The sequence below is a fragment of the Mirounga angustirostris genome, unplaced genomic scaffold (genome assembly GCF_029215605.1).
Source record: "Mirounga angustirostris isolate CCGP_5_RB_7025 unplaced genomic scaffold, mMirAng1.0.hap1 SCAF_12, whole genome shotgun sequence".
Classification (NCBI taxonomy): domain Eukaryota; kingdom Metazoa; phylum Chordata; class Mammalia; order Carnivora; family Phocidae; genus Mirounga; species Mirounga angustirostris.
In genome coordinates this window covers 85,738,887-85,763,674 of record NW_026991720.1, presented here as the reverse complement: position 1 = coordinate 85,763,674, position 24,788 = coordinate 85,738,887, and the positions used below count along the sequence as shown (strand labels likewise).

The following is a 24,788-nucleotide window of genomic DNA, read 5'->3' as shown; positions in this document are numbered from 1 at the left end:
TGTATTTGGTAACAGCAAAATCCCTAACAAAAAGATCCTTTAAAATTATTTCTATTTTTCTAAAACACCAACTGATTTTAATTTTTTGAAATCAGTTTAACAATATGCAGTTAAACAATATCTAGTTTTATAATGGCTTTTTTAACATAAATTTTCCATTTCAACTAAATCAAAATATATATCAAATATCTTAATAATATAAATTTTGGAGGAGTAGCAAAACACTTATTTATAACACAATCTTAAAGTATTAACAAACAATTCTGAAGCATATTGAACCAAAACTGAAATAATTAAATTGATATTCAGACAGAAATGACCAAGGTTTCATGTTAAGTGAGTCACTTTTTATTACGTAAATATGTCCTTTTATTTTTTTTAAAGATTTTATTTATTTATTTATTTATTTATTTATTTATTTATTTATTTGAGAGAGAGAAACAGCATGAGAGGGGAGAGGGTCAGAGGGAGAAGCAGGCTCCCCGCTGAGCCGGGAGCCCGATGTGGGACTCGATCCTGGGACTCCAGGATCATGACCTGAGCCGAAGGCAGTCGCTTAACCAACTGAGCCACCCAGGCACCCTAAATATGTCCTTTTAAATTGTAATTAAATTGTTCTGTTTTCACACATATAGATATTTCACGTATGTCTTTTCCTTAGACGATGACTAAATGTGTCATCTGCACTAATACCAGCATTCTTACATTAATCCCAGGTACACATAGGCCACAGTTGATCAGGATTCCAGAATGTGAAGATAATTGTGAAAAACGTTACTTAGAGTTTGGTGGATTTATTAGGAAAGTAATCTCTGTTATTTTAGTTAGCATTTGTAGTCTTTACAGGATAGTAGTGGACCCTTGGGTTTGTCAGCTTTTGACAGTTTCTACTTACTGTTAAGTAAACTGAACCCTAGTTTTGATCAGTTTGTGTGGGGTGAGGATCACATGTAATGAGCTCAGTTTAGCATCTGTAAATAACCTGTATTCACTGTGGTGTGAAGAGGATTCTCACGCAGGTGATGCATGCTACATGCTACAAGAGTATCTAAGATGATGACAGGCTCTGTGGGTGTGGCTTATGTGTTAGCGCTGTGAAATGACTCTCCCAAGATCATATGCTCTGACTCTTGAACTTCTGGAAGCTTCTAGAAGCTTTATTTGCTCTTTCAAAATGGTACTCTGATTCCTCCTTCAACTGATTTTATCCGCCATAACCAGTTTAATTGTCAAAAAACATTTCTTTGATACATCACTCCCTTATTTTAGGACACCACTGCCAACAGGATATTGTAGAGATCTCTAAGACTACTAAAGATTTTTTTACTGTCAGGCTCCAGTCAAATTCTCAAAATCATGCCTACTGATCACCGTTGTCGTTCATTCATATTCGTCATTCAACTTGGATTTTTATCCATCCTTTAAAGCAGGTTAAAGACCTGTTCATCTGTGAAACCTATGCATTTAGAGCAGCCCTGGACAGTGATTCTTACCTTTTCTCACTCATTAGCACTTACCATCTGCTGTCTAGCATTGAGACCTATCTTTGCTATCTCTCAATGAGACTGGCATTTTTTGAGAGCAAAGATTATGTATTATTATACTTCATTATACACCCCTCTCGCCCATACCTTCCTAAATGCCTTCTACATAGTAAGTTCTCTATAAAAGAAAACTTGATTACTTGAAAAGGCATAGCCATATCATTCATTCATTCATTATTGAATTATTCAACAAATTTTTTTTTAATTTCTACTATAAGCCACGCATTGTGTATAGAGCAAGGAACAACATGGACATGATCCCAGCTCTACAGAACTTACAGTTGCTGGGCCTGATATTTTCTGTCCAATTATTTTTCTTCATTTCTATTTCATTTTAAGAGGATGTAAAACTTAACAGGATATTTGATCTTTCTTTTATTAGTATTTCTGTATATATGACTTACTACCAAAAGTTAGTTAATAAAAACTTGTATTTTTACAAAGTAAATATTCAGTTTACTCAGCTCCAGAGTTTGATCTTACCTTTGACTATCCCCTTGAAGTTGAAAAAAAAAATAGGTTAAAAAAAAAGGGGCGCCTGGGTGGCTCAGTTGGTTAAGCGACTGCCTTCGGCTCAGGTCATGATCCTGGAGTCCCGGGATCGAGTCCCGCATCGGACTCCCTGCTCGGCAGGGAGTCTGCTTCTCCCTCTTACCCTCCTCCCTCTCATGCTCTCTGTCTCTCATTCTCTCTGTCTCAAATAAATAAATAAAATCTTAAAAAAAAAAAAAAAAAAGTATCACAAGAAACTCTTTTTCTTTATTCTTTGTGTTTGGGGAGAATAGCAAAGATTGTGATTTCCCAGCTCTTCACTGGGGGCGTCGTGCACTACTTTGGTCTCACCAGAAACTTTTATTCAAAAGGTAGCTGAGAATATACGATCATATCAGGGATTAATTTGACCTTTTCTATATTCCATGTTTTGATTAGCTGGCTATTCGACTCATATCCCATTTATAGACAAATTGTGAAAGGCTTGAATGGCAAGCCAGAAATATATAGAATATTGTAAAGGTCAGTGTGATTTAGCCCATAAGCACAGCATTGAAAATATATGACAAGTCATTATCACACTTAATTCCCATGACAAAGACTGGGTGAAGATGGGAAATTATTCCAATTAAAATATTCTTGTTTCATAACGAAGGCTGAAGTGACAAAGCTCAAATGGCCTCTTGACTCCTTTTTTTGGTGATAACTTAATAAGTTAGAAAGGAATTGTAATTGAATTAAACAAGACAAAAAAAGAAGTAACAAGCTCTTCTGATTTGAGAATCCATCATAGAGGGAATAATATAATGACTTTTCTAAACACTCTAATTATACATGAGTAAGACAGATACAGCTACAAAACCAATTCAACAGCCACCCCATGCTCTCTTTTTATCTACAGCATAGCTGTCAGTCAGATGGGAACTCCATTTATTTCCATGGGAATGAAGGCAGTGAGTTCAATTTTGCCACCACCCGGGATGTAGACCTTTCTACAGAGGATATTCAAGAGCAGTGGTCAGAAGACTTTGAAAGCCAGCCTACAGGGTAAGTAACTGCTGTCCCATGCTGTGTATAGCACTTATATTTTTTCCACTGGATGTATTTTAAATGCATACTATTAAATAGCAAAAGCATAGTTAAATCAATATTGATTATTCTACTTTTAAAAGATTTATTTATTTATTTATTTGAAAGAAAGAGAGAGAGAGCAGGAGGAGGGACAGAGGGAGAGAGAGAGAATCTCAAGCAGACTCCATGCTAAGTGCAAAACCCAGTACGAGGCTCCATCTCGTGACCGTGAGATCTCAACCTGAGCCGAAATCAAGAGTCGGATGCTTAACTGACTAAGCCACCCAGGTGCCCCAAAGCCAATTGTTCCTTATAGACAGGACAAATGGTTAGACTTGTCCTAAACATTCTTTATTAAATAATCAACTATTTTATGTGTATTAAAAATTTATAATTGCAAATACCTTTTAACTGCAGTTGAAGCACTTATATTTCATCTTCGTTTATTCACCTTTACTGGGAAAAAGTTTTTTTTAATGTGTATGGAAGACAAAATCTTTCCACTACTATTATATGGAGACTTTCAGTCATCTTCCTGGGGCCTGAGATTTATAGACAGAAATCTACCCAGCAGCCTGAGCTGCCACTGCTCCTGTGACCCTTTGCTGCTACATCAGGGTCCTTCACTGTTGAAAGCTAGATTTATGCTGTGGCTGACCCAGCCCTGCATCAAGGAGGTCCAGCCTGTGGGGTAGGCCAGGTATGCCTCTGACGGAGGCTGACATTTTGAGGGACCTCATTCCTTCAGAGCCTAGCAGTGAAGTCAAGGCCTTCAGTCCATAAAGTTCTTCTCCTTGGAAGTTCCTGACCCCCTTGCAGTTCCATGTCCAGTGTGGCTCGGGTGTCTCCTTGAGGGACCAGCCACTACTGCTCCTCTCTTCTATCTCCAGGATTTCCCCAAGAGTCAGGCTGCTTGCCTTCATAACCCTTACACTACACAGGCTCGTTCCACTCCCCTTACAAACCAGTGGGATTTGATGGGGTCCAGAATTTTGACAATGCAAGCAAGGCTTCTTTACCTACCTTTCGGAGATAAGGAACCATCACCAGTGGATCAGTTCTCCCTTTCTGATTCCTGATACAGAAGACCAATTCAAACCCCTTCCCTGGTTATGGAGCTTGACTGCCTATGAGAGAGTCCCAAATCTTGAAGCACAAGAGATTCATTGACCTCCACTCCTTCATCTCTCCAAGCTAATACCATCCATGTGGAAGTGATGAGCCATCCTCTTCAGGGAGACCCACATCCCCTGGGGACACATGATTCTCAGCGATACCCAGCCCCCATCCCACTGAAGCAGAGAGAGAAACACAAATTTAATCTCCAGTAAGACAACTCTCATACCCATGTAAATCCCTGTCTATCTATCTACCTCTTTCCTCAAAGTCTTCAGTGTTACTAGTCTTATTCTTGTGGGGAGAGAGAAAATTTATTTTTAATTATGGCTTTCATATCTACCTATTCCCTGTCCGACAATGCTTTATTTTCCTTTTTTTTCAGCTTGTTGTATTATCAAAGCTTGTCTATAAAAGAACAAAAGATTTTTAGGATGGATTAATGGTCCATCCAGCAATCTGCTAGTAACATCAGTGAAGGTTTAGTATAAACAAACAGAAAACCATGAGTTAAGCTTAGAAAGGAATTGATTTTATATTAGAAGAAACCCAACATATCTTAGAAAATCAGTGTACTAGTCCAGAGACATAGCTTGCAAAAAATTATTTCATTTAACAGAGTAGACATTCCACTTTCACAGAGCACTAATGATATGAGAGAATTTGTGACTAAACTAAATCATTCATCCCCCAAAACAAAGAGGGAACTAAAAGTATTTATTCTTGAGAAAAGAACTAAAGTTAGGACACACACAGAGGAACATCACAAATTCCATCCACTCAGTGACTCAGGTGGTTTCAGTTATGCTCTTTGGCCACTTCTCAGTCCTGAGGATTGTATCAGGGTTTTGGTCACAGTTAAGAAGCTAAGACTTTCAGGCCATGGCATTGTCAGCAGATCTCTGTTCCAATAACATAGAATAATGCGTTTGACAAAAGCACCAGTGCCACTCTAATTGCTGTACAATTAATTCCTCTAAGTTCTAAAAGCAGTAAATTATTCTAGCAACTACATCTTAGGTTTATTTGTAGCTTTTCCCCTAAGATATCAGGTGACACCTCCCAGATTTACCTCATTTATGCTCTCAGCTGGTTGCCCAGTTATCCAACTTGGTGTTATATCATAAAGGTGTAAAAGGATAATGAGAGGATCTAGTGTTTTCTGTTTGCAGTGATGATAAAAATGCTGGTTTAGTCCATGAGTGTGTGTGTGTGTCCTCTCTGCATCCCATTCACCCACTCCTAAATGTTGCTTTATTGGTCCACGAAAGAGTGTTGTCATAATCGTTTTTAATCATAGCTTCGGAGGAAAAAAAGCCCATCACAAAATCAAATTAATGTGAAATATTTTTACCTAGGGAAAGAGCTGACAAAGAAAAACAGATTAGGAATTTGGTAGTGAAATTCTTTTTTTGTTGTTTTTTTTTAAATTTAATTTAATTTTATTATGTTATGTTAGTCACTATGCAATACATTATTAGTTTTTGATGTAGTGATCCACAATTCATTGTTTTCATATAACACCCAGTGCTCCATGCAGTGAGTGCCCTCCTTAATACCCATCACCGGGCTAATTCTTGATGTGTTTTGTTTTACCAGCCAGATTTACTAAATATTTGTCTCATTCTTCAACTCAATCATCATTACCCACACTGATAATTTATCATTATTGGCTCACCTGCTGAAACAGAAAATGTAGATAATAAATCCCCACTGTGCTCAAGAGCAACCAATTGAATTGATTGAGCTCTGTAGTTTTGAGGTCACTTTTTTAAAAATAAAAAAAAAATTTAAATAAAGTAATTAAATTGTTAACCTGTACATAATATTTTCACTTCTCTTAACTATGTTTTTCTCCCATAAGAATTATGAAAGAGAAAAATGAATATGCAATCCTCTCTAATAATTTCAAAACACTTCATATGAATGTTAAGAAAGAAAAGAAAGTCACTATTTTTTGAATCTAGCTTCCCAAATATTCCTGTTTTCCTACCATTTGAGTCAAACTGTTTGATCTCATATCACAAGGATGCAAGAGCTGTTTGCCACTCATATCACAAAGTTGTCCTAAATCCAGTGTTGATAGGTTTATTTTTTAAGTGGGATTGTAAAGGTTTTTTTCTCTTTTTCCTAAAGAAAACACATCTGTTACTTCAGCAAGAGAGAAACTTTAATGGATACACTGATAATTTATGTGAATCTTTCTAAACTTTGGCTTAACCTTACAAACACATCATTTAATTAACAACCACCATATCTCACCTAGCTGAGACTGCCTTTAGGTGGGAGAGAGCTTTGTAGGAAAACACACTGCTATCATATAGATTTTGTATACTTCTCTTCCATCCCAAATGCAAACATTGTATATTTTTACTATTCAAATACCTTTACTGCTGTCACTATTCATGTTAAAGAGGAACTCCACAAATGTAATGAATGTTAAAATATTGAATCAAGGCATCATGCTTCAGTCTTCTCCACTTGCCCCAAATCCTTGGAAATTACAGAAAATGAGCAAACATATCTTTAATGACACTATAAAACAAACAAAAAAATGTGCCTTAGTTGGGTCAGGAATTATAAAGGACTATACACAAAAAGAGAAGAGGAGAAGATCTGATGGAAGGAGGGAACTATAGCCCCAAACACATGTTGAATAAGACATTAAAAAGATGTCTCAGCACTGCTCCAGGACACAGATGCTGGTCACATGAATAAGAATGGGGCTCTGAGCTACTGCTATAGGGATTGCCAAGGAGGTGAGTCCCTCAGTACACCTACTTCCCAGTAGAGGCTTCTATTCCCAGGAACAAGCAATGAATGTGGATACTTGGAATGGAGAAGCAGGGTGATCCAGGTGACTGGAAACCTCAAGGGGGAACAGAGACCCCCCCCCATGGTAGTCCCACCTAAAGCCCCATCTGCCCCCATCAATAGCCATTTTTATACCAAAATAAAAAAAATAATAACAGATACAAATTTAAGCAAATTATCTAGAATCAACAAATCTGAGGAAAATCAACTCCATTTAAAAATCAATCAAACTAAAGAACTAAGGTCTGAGAAAACAGAAGTAGTAGAATAAACAAATGGAGATTTTATAAGAAGCATAATTAATATCCTCAGAGGGTTAAGAGTACATACTGCATTTGAGAAATTAAAACACATTTTATGAGGAAGCATAGAGATGTGAGAAATGATGACAATATATGATTGTTGAAACAAATTTAATGGATTTTTTTTCTCCACTGAATATCAGCATAGGCATAGCTGAAGAACAAATTAATGAGCTAGAAATTTGAGTCTTGAAGTCTACCCAAAACTTAGGGTCACTGGATATAAGAAAAAAAGATGTAAAGTATAGGGGGGAAATTGGCTCTTCTGTTGTTAGAAAAGTAGGAATTCCAGAAAGAGAGGTCAGAGAGAATATATGGAATGAAATTTACTGAAGAAAAGTTCCCAAGATTGAAAAAAGAAGAAAGAAAAGACATAGTTCCTGTGAATGAAATGTTTAGCAAGATGAATGGGAACATATGCAATCCTAGAGCATCAAGAAGAAACTTTAGAACACTGATAAAAGAAGAAATCCTAAAAGCTTCTTGGTGAGATTCATAGTACTTTTCTTGGTAGCACTAAGCTTAAGTTTAAAAAAAAATGAAGAAGTTACCTAGGTCTGAAAAAATTATTTGGAACATAAAATTCTTTTCCAATCAATTATCATACAAGTATTAGGAAAAAACGAAAACCTTTTTATTTCTATACATATATATGAACTTCATGGCAACCATGTTTTTTGTACATAACCAAAAACCTACAATAGAAACACAAAAAATAAAGAGAATGGAACCCAAACATAACACTGAAGAAAACCATGAAACCACAAAGGAATAGACCAACAGAAGAAGAAAGGAACAGAGAAGACTCCAAACCACCAGAAAACAAATAACAAAATGACAATAAGTACATACCTATCAATAATTACTTTATTATTTTTTTTCAATAATTACTTTAAATGTAAATGGACTAAATGTTCCAATCAAAGACATACAGTGGCTGAGTGGGTAAAAAAAATAACACCCTTTTATATTCTGTCTACAAGAGACTCACTTCAGATATAGAGACACACACAGACTGAAAGTGAAGGGATGGAAAAAGATATTCCATGCAAATGGAAATGAAAAGAAAGCTGGAGTACCAATACTCATTTCAGATAAAATAGACTTTAAAACAGACTGTAACAAAAGACAAAGAAGATTATATAATGACAAAAGGGTCAGTCGAGGATCACATATAATATTTGTAAATATTTATGCACCCAACATGGCAACACCTAAATATATAAAGCAAATATTAACAGACATAAGGGGAGTGATTGACAGCAATACAATAATAGTATGAGACTTTAATACCCCACTTACTTCAATGGATAGCTCATTCAGACAGAAAATCAATAGGGAAACATTGACCTTAAACAACATATTAGACCAGATGGGCTGAATAGATATATAGAGAACATTTCACCCAAAAACTGCAGAACACACACTCTTTTCAGATGTACATAGGACGTTCACCAGGATGGATCATATATTAGACTACAAAACAAGTCAGTAAATTCAAGAAGACTGAAATCATATCAAGCATCTATTCTAACCATAACAGTATGAAACTAGAAATCAACTATAAGAACAAAACTGAAAAAAAACCAAACACATGGAGACTAAACAACCAATAGGTCAATGAAGGACTCAAAGAGAAAATTAAAAAAAAAAAAAACTTTGAAACAAATGAAACTTGAAATACAACTTTTCAAAATCTATCTGACCCAGCAAAATCAGTTCTAAGAAGGAAGTTCATAGTGATACCAGCTTACTTCAGGTAACAAGAGTCCCAAATAAGTCATCTTTTTTTCTTATTTTTTTTATAATTATGTTCAGTTAGCCAGCATATAGTACATCATTAGTTTTTGATGTAGTGTTCAATGATTCATTGGTTGTATATAACACCAGTGCTCATCACAATATGTGCCCTCCTTAATACCCATCACCCAGTTACCCCATCCCCCACCCACCTCCCTTCTGTAACCTTCAGTTTGGTTCCCAGAGTCCAGAGTCTCTCATGGTTTGTCTACCTCTCTGATTTCTTCACATTCAGTTTTCCCTCCCTTCCCCTGTGGTCCTCCCCAGTATTCCTTATGTTCCACATATGAATGAAACCATATGATAATTGTCTTTCTCTGCTTGACTTATTTCACTTAGCGTAGTCCCCTCCAGTTCCATCCATGTCGATGCAAATGGTGGGTATTCATCCTTTCTGATGGCTGAGTAATACTCCATTGTATTTATGAACCACATCTTCTTTATCCATTCATCTGTTGAAGGGCATTTTGGCTCTTTCCACAGTTTGGCCATTGTGGACATTGCTGCTATGAATGTTGGAGTAATCTAACTTTATACCTAAAGAACTAGAAAAAGAACAAAGCCCAAATGAGTAGAAAGAAGAAAATAATAAAGATCAGAGTAGAAATAAATGAAATAGAGACAAAAAAGAAAAAAAAAACCCATAGAAAAGACCAATGAAACTAAAAGCTGGTTCTTTGAAAAGATAAACAAAATCAATAAACCTCTTGCCAGATTCATCAAGATAAAAAGAGAGAACCCAAATAAATAAAATCAGAAACAAAAGAGGAAAAGTTAGCAACTGACATCACAGAAATACAAAGGATTGTAAGCAACTATGATGAATAGTTACATGCCAACAAACTGGAAAACCTAGAAGAAATGGATAAATTCCTAGAAACACAGTCTTCCAAGACTGAATCACAAATAGAAAAGCTAAATAGACCAATTACAAGTAATGAAATCAAATTAATAATAAACCTTTAACCAATTATAGTCCAGAACCAGGCAGCTGCACAGGTGAATTCTACCAAACATTTAAAGAATAGTCCCTATTGTTCTCAAATTATTCCATAATATTGAAGAGAAGGGAACACTTCCAAACTCATTTTACGAGGCCAACGTTACCCTGATACCAAAACCAGATGAAGCCACCACAAAATAAATAAAAGAATAAATAGAAAAGAAAAAATAGAAATAAAAAGGTTTTCGTTTTTTCCTAATACTTGTATGATAATTGATTGGAAAAGAATTTTATGTTCCAAATAATTTTTTCAGACCTAGATAACTTCATTTTTTTTTAAACTTATGCTTAGTGCTACCAAGAAAAGTACTATGAAACTCACCAAGAAGCTCACCAAGGCCAGTATCCCTAAGGATCATAGATGTAAAAATCCTCAAAAAAAAAAAAAATAGCAAACTGAATTTGACAACACTAATATGATCATACACCATGATCAAGTAAGAAAGATTAATTCCAGGGGTGCAAGGATGGTTCAACATCCACACATCAGTCAACATGATACATTACATTAACAAAACCAACAATAAAAATCATATATTCATCTTAATAGATGCAGAAAAGCATTTGACAAAACTTAACATCCATTTATAGCAAAAACTCTTAATAAAGTAGATACAGAGGGAACATACTTCAATTTAATAAAGGCCATATATGACAAAACCACAGCTAACATCATACTCAAGATTGAAAAGCTGAAAGCTTTTCCTCTAAGATCAGGAACAAGACAAGTATGTTGGCTCTCACCTCTTTCATGAAACATAGTATTGGAAGTCTTAGCCACAGTAATTAGACAAGAAGAAGAAATAAAATAATCCAAATTAGAAAGGAAGATGTAAAACTGTCATTGTTTGCAGATGACATGATAATTTATATAGCGCGAACCTAACGACTCCACCAAAAAGAACTAAGAAATTAATTATGTTGCAGGATATGAAATTGACATATAGAAATCTGTTGCATTTCTGTACACTAATAACAAGCTATAAGAAAAAGAAATTAAGAAAACAATCCCATTTATGATTGCATCAAAAAGAATAAAATACCCGGCAATAAATTTAACCAAGGAAGTATAAGACCTACTCTGAAAACTTTAAGACATTTATGAAAGAAATTGAGGAAGACACAAATAAATAGAAAGTTATACCATGGTCATAGATTGGAAGAAAAATCTTACTGAAAATGTCCATACTACACAAAGCAATCTACAGATTTAATGCAATCCCCATCAGAATACCTATGACATTTTTCACAGAACTAGAACAAAGAATCCTAAAATTTTTATTTAAAAAAAAAAAAAAAAAACCCTAAATAGCTAAAACAACCTTGAGAAAGAAGAACAAAGCTGGAGGTTTTTCACTCCCTGATTTCAGACTATGCTAGTCATAGTGATCAGAACAGTATAGTAGTGGCACAAAAACAGATGCATAGATCAATGGAATAAAATAAAGACCCTAGCAATAAACCCACAATTATATGGTCAATTAATCTATGACAGAGGAGGCAAGGCTATACAATGGGGGAACAGACTGTCTCTTCAATAAGTGATGTTGAGAAAACTGGACAGCTACATGCAAAAGAATGAAACTGGACCACTTTCTTATACCATATATAAAAATAAAGTCAAAATGGATTAAAGACTTGAACATAAGTTTGGAATCATAAAATTCCTAAGAGAGAACATAGGCACAAAGCTCTTTGATATTGGTCTTAGCAGAATTTTTTTTGGACCAGTCTCTTTCAGCAAGGGCAACAAAAGCTAAAATAAACAGATGAAGTTACATCAAACTAAAAGTTCTTACACAGCGAAGGAAGCCATCCACAAAGCAAAAAGACCACCTACTGAATGGTTGAAGATATTTGCAAATTACATATCCAATAAGAGGTTAATATCCAAAATATATAAAGAACTTACACAATTCAATATCAAAAGAACTCAATAATTATTGAAATTGGATATTATGTACATGGGATTTCATTGTTACTTTTCTTTCTACCTTTGGATGTAATGTACAGTATAGGGAATATAGTCGATAATATTATAACTTTGTATGGAGACATATGGTAACTAGACTTATCATGGGGATATTTTTATGTATTATAAAAATGATTATAAAAAAGTGATTTAATATTTTTATGTATTATAAAAATTATTAAAATTATTTAAAAATTATAAAAATTATGTATTATAAAAATCACTGTGATCTACACCTGAAACTAATAGGATACTCTAGTTGATTATACTTCAATTGGGGGGGAAAAAAAACTTTTTCAGACACGTAGGGTTCAAAAAATTTACTACCCCCTAAGTCCTCTCTGAAAGAATTACTAGGAGATATGTTCCTGGAAATTAATCCAAGAGAAATATGATAGATTCAAGAAAGAGTAGTGATCAAAGAAAAAAGTAAAGCCTGTAGTTGAGTCTAAGTAAGTATTGATTATTAAAAAGTTTTAATAAAAATTTGTAATTAAAGTCCAAATGACCTCAACTTGAGAAGTACAGAAGGAAAGTGACAAAAAGAGAAAAGAAGAGTAAGGAAGTAAAATACTGCCAAACTTCCTAGCTTGCTTGTAGTGAGGATATAGATCTAGGATAACTCTTTTTTTTAAGATTATTTATTTATTTATTCATCAGAGAGAGAGAGAGAGAGCACAAGCACCAGCTGCAGGCGGAGGGAGAACAGGCTCCCTGCTAAGCAAGGAGCCCCATGTGGGACTCCATCACAGGACCCTGGGATCATGACCTGAGCTGAAGGCAGACACTTAACTGACTGAGCCACCCAGTGGTCCCTGGGATAACTCTTAATGTTAATAATAATAATAATGTTAATAGAAAACTTTAAATATGTAAATAATAGATTAGCCAGATAGAGGCTACGTAACTTCTGAAGCATCAGGGTCACATAGGACACGGAAGACTGAGTCTCGTACATGCCAGGAAAGTAACAAAAGGAAACAATAAAAAGCAGGGTAAATAGAAAAGAGAAAACAATTTTTCAGGAATCAATCTAAACATATCAGTAACCCAATAAATTTGACTGAGTTATATTTATTAAATGATATTTTCAAACATATCAGTAACCCAATAAATTTGAGTTATATTCATTTATTAAATGAGATTTCCAAAGTAAGTTTTTAAAAGTAAGCTATGTATTTACAATAACACAAGAAATTAAAAATCAAAGAAGAGAAACAAATATACCAGGCAACTACCACGAAAGAAGGAGGCATATTAAAATCAGATAATTCGAATCAGATAAAATAAAATCCAAATGCAAGCACTAAAAGGGCTAAAAGGGGATATTTTATGCAACAGTATATGTAGAACACTTGCCACAATGCATAGCACATAATAAGCAATCAAAAAACTTAAGAATTAGCTGTCATTCCAACTATAATTACTGTTGGTAATGAGATATGAGGAAAGTGATGCTCAAAGGAAAATTACACTCAAATTAATTAATGAGATATAGAAGAAACACAAACAAAGTTGAATCAGCCAATGAAACCTAAATTGGATTCTCTAAATAAACCAATGAAGTGTCATTAAGAAAAAAGACAATATTAGTTAAAGTGATAATTGGATATATTTTAAAACCATGGAAGTGCTAAAATGGATCTGAGTAATCTTGTTGCAAGCTGTTAAAAGAACATATGTCTTATTTGTTCTGGTTTGCTTTGGGCCTGGGTTCTAATATCACTTTCTCTTTAAGCAAATTGTTTTTATACTTTAAAAATACAAACAGTAAAATTTCAAATAACAAAAAAATAAATGCTATATTGTTCTGGAACTCCTTTATAGAAATTAAATGTTAAACCTTTAATGTGCAGCACATTTACACACCATCTTTGCTTTTGGCTCTGCCATCTTGAGTTGGCTTGTAGCCCCCCTCTCCTGCTCCAAAAACTAGCTGTTTCCATGTGAGCATCCAGAATAGAGACACTGGCTTCCCTTCCAAGATGGAATCTTTTTTTTTATTGTTATGTTAATCACCATACATTACATCATTAGTTTTAGATGTAGTGTCCATGATTCATTGTTTGTGCACAACACCCAGTGCTCCATGGAGAATGTGCCCTCCTCAATAACCATCACCAGGCTAACCCATCCTCCCACCCCCCTCCCCTCTAGAACCCTCAGTTTGTTTTTCAGAGTCCATCGTCTCTCATGGTTCGTCTCCCCCTCCGATTCCCCCCCTTCATTCTTCCCCTCCTGCTATCTTCTTCTTCTTTTTTTTTCTTAACATATATTGCATTATTTGTTTCAGAGGCACGGATCTGAGATTCAACAGTCTTGCACAATTCACAGCGCTTACCAGAGCACATACCCTCCCCAGTGTCTATCACCCAGTCACCCCATCCCTCCCACCCCACCCCCCACTCCAGTAACCCTGTTTGTTTCCTGCGATTAAGAATTCCTCATATCAGTGAGGTCATATGATACATGTCTTTCTCTGTTCGACTTATTTCACTCAGCATAATACCCTTCAGTTCCAACCACGTCGTTGCAAATGGCAAGATCTCATTCCTTTTGATGGCTGCATAATATTCCATTGTGTGTGTGTGTGTGTGTGTGTATAGCACTTATTTTTAAGTGTGCTTATTTTGTCTCATTTAGCATAACAATATAGCACTTATTTTTTTGTTATTTGAAATTTTACTGTTTGTATTTTTAAAGTATAAAAACAATTTGCTTCAAGAGAAAGTGATATTAGAACTCAGGCCCAAAGCAAACCAGAACAAATAAGACAAATATATATATATACCACATCTTCTTTATCCATTCATCTGTGGATGGACACCAAGATAGAATCTTTACTGAGGTCACAGAGAAAAAAAGAGTGAAATCTGAATCCTTCCAAAGTGATTTAATTTCTGACAGCTTGGCACAACATTAGCTGGTGATAGGATTTCTCTGTGGAAGGTACTGGAGGAGGTTGGTGGCACTGAAATGTTCAGATGCCCATGTCTTCAACCTTGTCTTTGGTCTCCATAGTCCTTCCTCAGTGGTTCACCTGATCACCATTGGCCACAAGTCAGTCCTGATGATCTAGGGATTTCTGTGAAGTAAGACCAGATCTCTAACACCTCAAGAAGCGTAGCTTGGAGTTATCTGTATTCTACAACACATCCAGGAGCATTAGGAAATTGATGATTTAATTCCTCAGGCCCATAAAGTATGCTAAATAGTATAACTATTTATTATTATATTTTGAAATTCAAAAATAGGAAAATGACTAAATATGGATTGGTATACACATAACAAAATATTGTGTGGCTCATTTACAAAGAATTAGTAATAACAAAATATTGTGTGGCTCATTTACAAAGAATTAGTAATGTCTACATTACTAATGGAAGTGAAAAAAGACAGAGTATAAACCATCTATATAATATTACCACAACTATTTGAAAATATACATACAAAAATATTAGAAATGAATATACTAAAATATTAACTGTGCTTGTCTCTGGGAGAGTGTGGTTATAGGCGATTTTTTCCCCAACCTTTTTATTTTCCAATTTTTCAGTAATGAGAATACTGGTATCATAATAGAAAACAAATAAAATTTCTTTTTTTAAGTTTCAAAAAATATTTCCAACTGTATTTCTCCATGTGGGTATCCTCTTCCAGGCCACAGACATCATTTTTGTGAAGCGTTTTCCTCCTACTTAAAAATTAAAAGCAACTAGTGGCAAATATGGCACAGAATAGAATGCCCAGAACTCCAATACACCAGCAAGATATAGAAAAGATGCTTGGAGGGCAAACAGGACTCATCCTGAGGTCAAATTTGCTTTCCCATATTTGGTGTTGCTGACTTTTTCAATGGTTAGAGCGTAGTCTCTGAACTACTAACCTATTTCCACTTCGTCCTACTTCCATTGCTAACAACCCTCTTCCACTACCACCCATATCCTATTAAGATCACTACATCAAAAACTAATGATGTATTGTATGGTGACTAACATAACATAATAAAATTAAATTAAATTAAATTAAAAAAAGATAACTGCTTTAAGAATTTGCTCTGAAGAAGCTCTTTCAATAAATGTATTTTTTTTTTAAAAAACAGCTCATCTAAGACTATAGAAAAAAAACTGAGTAAGACAATGGTTTTCCAAGGTCAGCCATGGCTTCGTCTCTGACAGATGATTTACTATAGAGAGACCAAAATTCAAAGTATTATTTATATGTTTTAATGACACTGCTTGCTAGCTGGATTTCACCAACAACTGACTCAGTATGTCTTTCTTAATATTGAAAGTTATCCAGTGGGGTGGGGGGGACAAGTAAAAGACAATATAAACTCAATAATACAATTTTATATTGGCTTCCTTGTTCCAGGGATATTGTAGCAAAGAATCTTACACATAACCATTGAAAACCAAAATTGCATATAAACCAACAAGAACAATCTCCATTATAGCCCCTTCAATGTAAGTTGGTGCTTTTATTAAAAATGGGCTTTAAAATTATTTAGAATTCTTCAGAACAGTTTGAGCATCTTCTTGTATTTTCTACAAATTCTTCCCTCTGTCCTACCCAGAAGAATTGTGTTCCCTCTGACGTAGAATATTTTTCACAAAAATGCTTGTAAAGCTAAAGAAAGATTTCATTTAAGCTTATAATTCAAGGTAAGTGAACTGAAGATAGGTTGGCAGTCTGAGTTAATATTGTATTAAGTGGATTTTTTTTTCTTTTATAAGCATGTTCATTTTTATTTAAACGAAACCCACTTGACCATTCAGATAACAAAATAATAAATTGAGGAGCCCAGAAGATTATAGATAAAAATCATGAATAGTACCAAAGATCCACATTATAGATAAAGTGCAATTTTTCTTTCAGCTCGGTATCCCCTTGCTTAAAGATTAAGTAGTCGTACTTGCATATGGGACTCTGCCTTTGTCCAGTCTTGCTGCTTTGCTAATTCTGGTGTGAAAAAATAAAAATACTCATTATTATTTAGAAATTCATTTGAATCGCCTCTTCTACTTAAAACAAAGATAGCACTATGTTTTACGGGGGGGAGTAGGGGAAGCTAACACTTACTGACATGCTGTCCCATCCCAGGCAGAACATTATTTTCTCTAACCATCCTCCAGTCTAGGTCATATTTCTGTCTTATTGGTGAGAAAGCTGAGTGCTTTCTCCCATTCTGAAGACAATGTTCTTTATTAATGTTATTCTGACAAGAGAGTAAATCAACATAATGCATGTAATAAAAACCTAAAACAAAATTGAATTTGAGTGAAATACAGGGGAACCAACTGAAGAAGAGAATTTTTGAAATGCAGTACATGCAGGGAAGCTTTCAGATAGAGCTCATCCTTTACCTTCACCTAAGCTGTCATGCTACAGGGAAAAACCTCTAAATGAAGGTAGAGAAGCCTTCAGTCGAAGTACACACCTTACTAGACCTCACAGGACTCATACTCAAGATAAACCTCATGAATATAAATGAATGTGGAAGGGTCTTTACCTATGGCACATCCCTTATTAAATAACAGAGAATTTATCCCAAATAGACCTTATGGATAGAATGAACTTATTTAACCTCAGAGAATTCATAGAGATTAAAAAAATCTTATGAATTTGGTAAGCGTGGGATCTCATAGCCAGGCTTTATCCTATATCTTAGCTCACACCTAAAGTAGCCAACTTGAGGTGATTTAATATATTCTGGAAAATATAATAAAAAAATTTTCATAGATAATGTGAAATGCTTCATTAGCTTCAGAGTATCTTATGCCAATATCTGTAGGCAAAGAATATCTGATTAAAATATGACTTCTATTGCCTGTGTTCATATTCTTAGTATTTTCATCAACCTATAATGAGATCATTTAAGTTTTCATTCTGCATTATAATACCTATAAATTGAATGCTTTTCTTCTTTTTTTCCTGAAAATTACATTCTTACTGCAAAGCAGATATGTAAAGGGACAATCAAAAGTCCCCCATGCTAATCCCATTTCCCACAGTTAAACTGTACACATATAATCATTCAGAAATTTTTCTGTGACTACACACACACACACACCACCCACCAGAGTCACATTTTGTATACTGTAGTACAACTTAATTTTTTTAAAACCAACAACATATAATGAATGTATCTTCTAGTCAGTAAATATAGATCACTATTTCAAAAAAGTGATGTACCAGTTTATCTAATTGAACCCCTATTGATAGACAAAAAATATTGTAATGAAATTTTTTGCATACTTGTTAAAGTATTTTTGAAAGGTAAATATCTTAAAGAGAAAAGGAAAATTAGAGAATCAGATATATATGCGTACATATAAATACATGTAGGTATGTAATTTTCATTTTGATAGTTACTGCCAAATTGCCCTTCAAAGAATAGACCTCATTCTATTTTTAAGCTAATGAAGGAAACCTTTTTTAATTTCAGCTTTCCTGAGGCATCATTGACATATAAAATTGTGAGAAAGTTAAAGTGCATCATGGTGATACGATGTATATATTCGTTGTCAAAGAACTCTATCTAGTTAATTAACACATCCTTCGCCTAACATATTTACCTTTTTTGTGTGAAAAGATTTAATTTCTACTCTCTTGTATCTTTCTTAAAAGTGTCAAAGTATGAGCTGATTAAAACATAAGTAATTGTATTCTCAAAGCATTCCAAAATAGTTGATAGAGAGGACCATCGGCTTTCCAGCTAAGAAACTGCTTTAAATTATCTTTACTTACAAAACTATTCCTCTTTTTTTTTTGGACACAAGAATAGAAAGTCATATTTTAAAGATCTAAATTAAACATCATTGTGACCTTGCTACGTCTAAGGAACAAAGTTGCTTACTTAAGGCATTTTATTGATTATTAAACTTTTTTTTTCTGTGTTCCAAATTCAACCCACTCTATTATAAATAATAGATACCATTGTATTTATAATAAATAATATAGGGGCTCTTTTTTTAATTAGTCATCAAAGCATAAATATAAATTGCTGTGTTATAGAGGTGTCTCCCCTGTAGGCAGACATTCCTTCAAATGCAACTCACATATAACTACATTTACCTGGGCAAAACATAATTTAGACCGTAGAGAAGTAACACTCCTTTTCAGGAAAATTGCCATGCCATCGAAAATACTACTAAAACCATAAAGCTCTTTGGGGCGCCTGGGTGGCTCAGTCATTAAGCGCCTGCCTTTGGCCCAGGTCATGATCCCAGAGTCCTGGGATCAAGCCCCACATCGGGCTTCTGCTCCACAGGAAGCCTGCTTCTCCCTCTCCCACTCCCCATGCTTGTGTTCCCTCTCTCGCTGTGTCTCTCTTTGTCAAATAAATAAAATCTTTAATAAAAATTAAAAAAATAAAACAATAAAGCTCTTCAAATATCACTTCTGGCCTCAAAGATTTGGTTATTTATAATTTCACTTCATGTAATTGATTATCAGGAGACCGTCAGGGACCATGTCATTTGTATAACTAGAAAAGACCCACAACTTTGTGCCCTTACAAATCTGGGCTCTGAAGTCCAGGGAGTGAAAGGCTCTCTCTGCTATCCCTCAAGGATACTTTGTCTCCAACTAAGCTTGAGCCAGTATCTATACAAATTCATGAAAGAATGAGTTTATGCTACAACAGGCTTCTACTGAATTTTTAATAAATGCAAGATAATTTATTCAAATCACTGACACTTATACAAAATGAATTTTTAGATCTCTCTCTGCTTCTTTCTCTTCAAAGCAGACTAAACTTTCCATTTCATTTGATTATAATATTTGGGTTTCTAAAGGAAGTAATTTCACTTTTGTTATCTTCCAACAGTTAAAAGTGGGGGAAGTAAAGACTAAATTAGTAGAGTAAAATTGAATATATTGGACTTTAAAATAAAGATTGAAAAGAAATATACAGGGACACCTGAGTGGCTCAGTCAGTTAAGCGTCCAACTCTTGGTTTCGGCTTAGGTCATGATCTCAGGGTCGTGAGACCGAGCTCTGCATCAGGCTCCACTCTCAGTGAGGAGTCTGTTTGAGATTCTGTCTCCCTCTCCCTCTGCCCCTCCTGCTTGTGCTCTCTCACTCTCTCTCTCTCTCAAATAAATAAATCTTAAAAAAAAAAAAAGAAATATACAGTCTGAACATATCTCACACAGCTCTGTCTGTGGTGGATGTCTTGAAAATAATTCATTTAGATTCATCTAGAAGAGTTATTCATTCACAACTAATAATGAGAAAAAGAAAAAATCTCATTTTTCACTTGAATAGAAGGTTCTTTTAGTCCATGACAATTCCATCTTTTTCAATTCAATTTTTCACTTTAAAAATACCCTAAAGCCTAAAAGGAGTCATCATATGCATCATTTATAACCTTAACTTGCTTTGTGGATCAGTAGGCTGAGTGGCTTAATTGGGATAAATGGAGCAAGTAAAAGACCAATGAACCAGTGTGAAATTTTCTTGTATGAGTCAAGAGAGGTTCCTTGTTAATTTACAGTGGTCCATCACTATTAAGAGCTGCTTCAAAAGGTTATTTTTTAGTTTCTTGAATGATTAATATAATCTGTTAAAATATAAAAAAAAAAAAGTAAGCATTTCCTAAACATCTTAGTCCCAAATCTATTATAAACTGAAATGGTCCAACATAATCTCCCTGGCACAGTACACTCTTTAGAACCATAACTACTAAAATAAGAGCAAACTGAGATACAGAAGATCTCAGTTTTAAAGTTAAACAGGCAATTGGCCTTAGGCAAAGCCACTTACCTCTGTGTGTCCCAGTTTCCTCCATCTGTGGGCAAGCGAGTTGTGTGAACAGCAATGTCCAGATTAGACACAACCAGAAATAAATACTAAGGAGAAATAGTTTTAAAATATTAGATATTTTTGTTCTCTTCTGTATATCTGAATATATATTTTTTGACATGATCCAGGTTAAATCTCATCTTTTTTTTGAAAACTAGCTAGGCTCTTGCCACTCTTATGACTTTACATTCTATAACTTTTTTAATGCGCAAAATACCATACAATTGTTTATGATCTTATGATACTGTCTTTTATGGTTCCCTGTTTCCTTAGTTCAAATTTGATCCCCCCATCTTGACTGTAAGTACTTTGAGAATAAAGACTATCATGTAATAGACATACCATACATAGTATTGATTAAATTTGTCCTTCTACAGAAAAATCATAATTGTGAATGGAATGTGTTTAAAAGTTTGTTCATTACGAAAATCTGCTGTACCACATCTTTATTTCAGAATTATTGATTTCTAAGTAAATGTTCCTCATTAAAAATAAAATGTTATACTCTATAAAGCTTTGACTTAATATTCCAACTGTTCATGATTCTCCTTGTTTTTTAAGGTGGGACATCTTGGGAGCTGTCATTGGTACAGAATGCGGAACAGTAGAATCAGGTTTATCAATGGTCTTCCTCAAAGATGGAGAGAGGAAATTATGCACCCCATATATGGATACTACCGGTTATGGGAACCTGAGATTTTACTTTGTTATGGGTAGGTACATTTTGAACAAATTTTTTTGACCTAAGGCAGAACCTAGGCCATCCCCTATCCCTGGGGAAGTAAGATAGCTAGTCGGCTAACAACATAAAATGATATTCACAAAATATGAGTTCTACTAGATGAACAAAAGCTCCCACCTGCTTCAGACCAGCCCTACTGGAACCATCCTATAAGAGAACTAGTCCTGGCACGCCTTGATAGGCCTGAAGGTAAAATGCCATATACCTTCATCACACCTCTCCCTCAGTGGTCATAACTGAAAAGACAACGGGAGAGAAGCTGAGAACAAAATAACTCCTTTGTCCAAAGTCCCTGGCTTCCCCCCAAAGCAGTCATCTAGGTAAGTCATTTGTTTTCATGGACATATCATCATTACATCACTGTTTCTTTGTGGGATGCTAAGAGGTTTATAATACTTTAATAACACTGTCTACTTTTTAATATGTAGCAAACACACAAAGAAAGTGTTCATAGGTGTATTTTTCTCTAGATTATTGTAGAGCAAATAAGTAGGTAAACATTTAGAAAAAAAACCCAAGGAAGAATGTGGGGGGGGTTGAAATCAGGGATCTCTCAAATTTATCGTGTTAGTTACGTATTCTTCCACTGGATGTCATTCCAGAAATGTGCGTAGGTGTCACATGCCTTTTTTTGTTGAGTGACTCAGAAAGCACAGGCAACACCTGGAAGTGAAACAGGAAATAAACATTTAGCACCTTTGAACTTACTTGCAAAGATGTCAGCTCATCAGGACAAACAGGGCCCCTGAGTCTGGGCTTCAGCACTGGCTGTTTATTTCCCTCACATTACTTACTTCCTACAGGTCAGAGTGGCATGGTAAACTTCAGATTATGTCATACTCCAAAACGTTGTCTGCTTGATGGTACCTCATTTTCAATGATGATCTGTTTGATAACAGGGAAGTTGTACATATAAAGTATAATAATGTAATCTTCCTACATTAAGGATCTCCTCACCTCAACTGAAATGGTCTGTATACTTAGAGACCCAGAGTTCATTTCCTTTACATAATTAGAATTCAAACTGGCTCTCATTTTATTAAGAAAGATTCCTGGGAAACCTTAACCCTCCCCTCAAAAAGTTGTAATAAACATTCATGGTTCTAATGTTAAGCCTTTTCCCTTTTTACCATTTTTCACATAATAATTTGCATTCTTGATTTTTTTCAAGGTGACTCATACTAAATCAACCCCATTCAGTGCCTTTGTAAGACACTGTCATATTTATATAAGCGTCTTTGTAGAAAAAATTTAGTCATCTTTAATTCTTTCTGAAACAAAGATTATTAATGAATCAATTAAAATAATATTGACTGTGAGGAAAAAACTCATTTGAATGAGCCAACAGAACATTATCCCAAATAAAATCATCTCCATTTAATTTTAAAAATTAATTAATTCCAATTGACTATAGAGCACTGAGCTAGGTTATGTGGGGTATATAATGGGGGGTAATAATGGTACCTAAATCTCAATGATTGAATTCATACGAATCCCTTAAAACAGTACCTAGTGCCAATAGGTACAACTCAATATATCTTTTTTTATATATATAAAAATTTCTTAGAATTCCTGCCCACAAGTAACATCTAAAAGTCAGTCAGAGAGAGACAAATACCCTATGATTTCATTCATATGTGGAATTTAAAATGCAAACAAGCAAAGGAAAAACAGAGACAAACCAAGAAACAGACTCTTTTTAAAAAATTTTTTATTGTTATGTTAATCACCATACATTACATCATTAGTTTTAGATGTAGTGTTCCATGATTCATTGTTTGTGCACAACACCCAGTGCTCCATGCAGAACGTGCCCTCTTTAATACCCATCACCAGGCTTACCCATCCTCCCACCCCCCTCCCCTCTAGAACCCTCAGTTTGTTTTTCAGCGTCCATCATCTCTCATGGTTCATCTCCCCCTCCAATTTCCCCCCCTTCAAGGAAACAGACTCTTAACTATAGAGAACAAAGTGATGGTCACCAGAGGGGAAGAGGGTGGGGGAATGGGTGAATGAAGAGTACACTTATCATGATGAGCACTGCGTAATACACAGAGCTGTTGAATCACTGTATTGTACACCTGAAACTAATATAACACTGTATGTTAACTGTACTGGAACTTAAATAAAAATTTTTAGGAAGAGAGAGAATGTAATGGGCTGTAATGAAATGAAGATGGTATGGAAGTGCCAAGGACACTCTGGGTCGCTGCAGTGTTGAGATCAGGGCAACACTCCGTGAGGGAGATGACATTTGAACTGTTCCTTGAAGGATGGCCTTAATTTAAATCTAAAGGGATTTATAAACTGAAACTAATATAACACTGTGTTCATTACACTTGAGTAAAAATTAAAAAAAAAAAATTATAACTTACCTCGAAGGAATAGATGCAGGAGGAAGATGATAGTTCTCTTAAAGAAGAGGGAAATAAGGGACATTTTATTTTACACAAAAATCAGAACATAAACTGTATTGTAAAAACCTATCCCTACACTTCTGCCGATATACAAGTGGGATAGTTAATTTTGAGTGTCATATTGAAACAGAGAATTATCAATATTAAAAACAACTTTTTAAGGGTTTGAAGGGAGAAAAGAATGCCAAGCTAAGCCAGCATTTTGAGAAAAAGCACAAGTATAAATTCACATGACATGTTTGGGGCGGGTGATTTTCCCACTACAACTGAGTGGAAAGATAGAAGGTGGAGCAAGAAAAGAGAAATGGAACCAGAATGGTGATCTTCTTTAATATCGATTAAGGAGTTCAGGTTCTTTCTCTAGGCAGCATAGAGCCACTAGATGATTCCTATCAGTTCTGTGACGTATTCTCATCTGTGTTTTAGATAACTCTGGCATGAATGTGAAGGAAAGACTGAAACACTCAGAAATTAGAGGACAGGAGACCAGTGAGGGTAGGGTTGCCAGAGTTAGAGGAAAAAAACCAAAGCAGCTTTTTAAATTTTTTTAAAATGCGGGGTGCCTGGGTGGCACAGTCTGTTAAGCATCAGACTCTTGGTTTTGGCTCAGATCATGATCTCAGGGTCGTGAGATCGAGCCCCGTGTCAGCCTCCACACTCAGCACAGAGTCTGCTTGAGATTCTCTCTCTCTCTCCCTCTGCCCCTC

At 35.0% G+C, this 24,788-nt stretch overlaps 1 protein-coding gene across 1 annotated transcript in view; it reads left to right on the top strand.

Annotated features, from left to right (window-relative positions):
- RELN (reelin) overlaps positions 1 to 24,788 on the top strand; it is a 530,360-nt gene that overhangs the window by 323,702 nt on the left and 181,870 nt on the right. The window contains exons 11-12 of the mRNA XM_045864852.3: positions 2,938 to 3,083; positions 21,484 to 21,635. Coding sequence (XP_045720808.1) covers positions 2,938 to 3,083; positions 21,484 to 21,635 — 298 coding nt within the window. The remainder of the gene's footprint in view (positions 1 to 2,937; positions 3,084 to 21,483; positions 21,636 to 24,788) is intronic.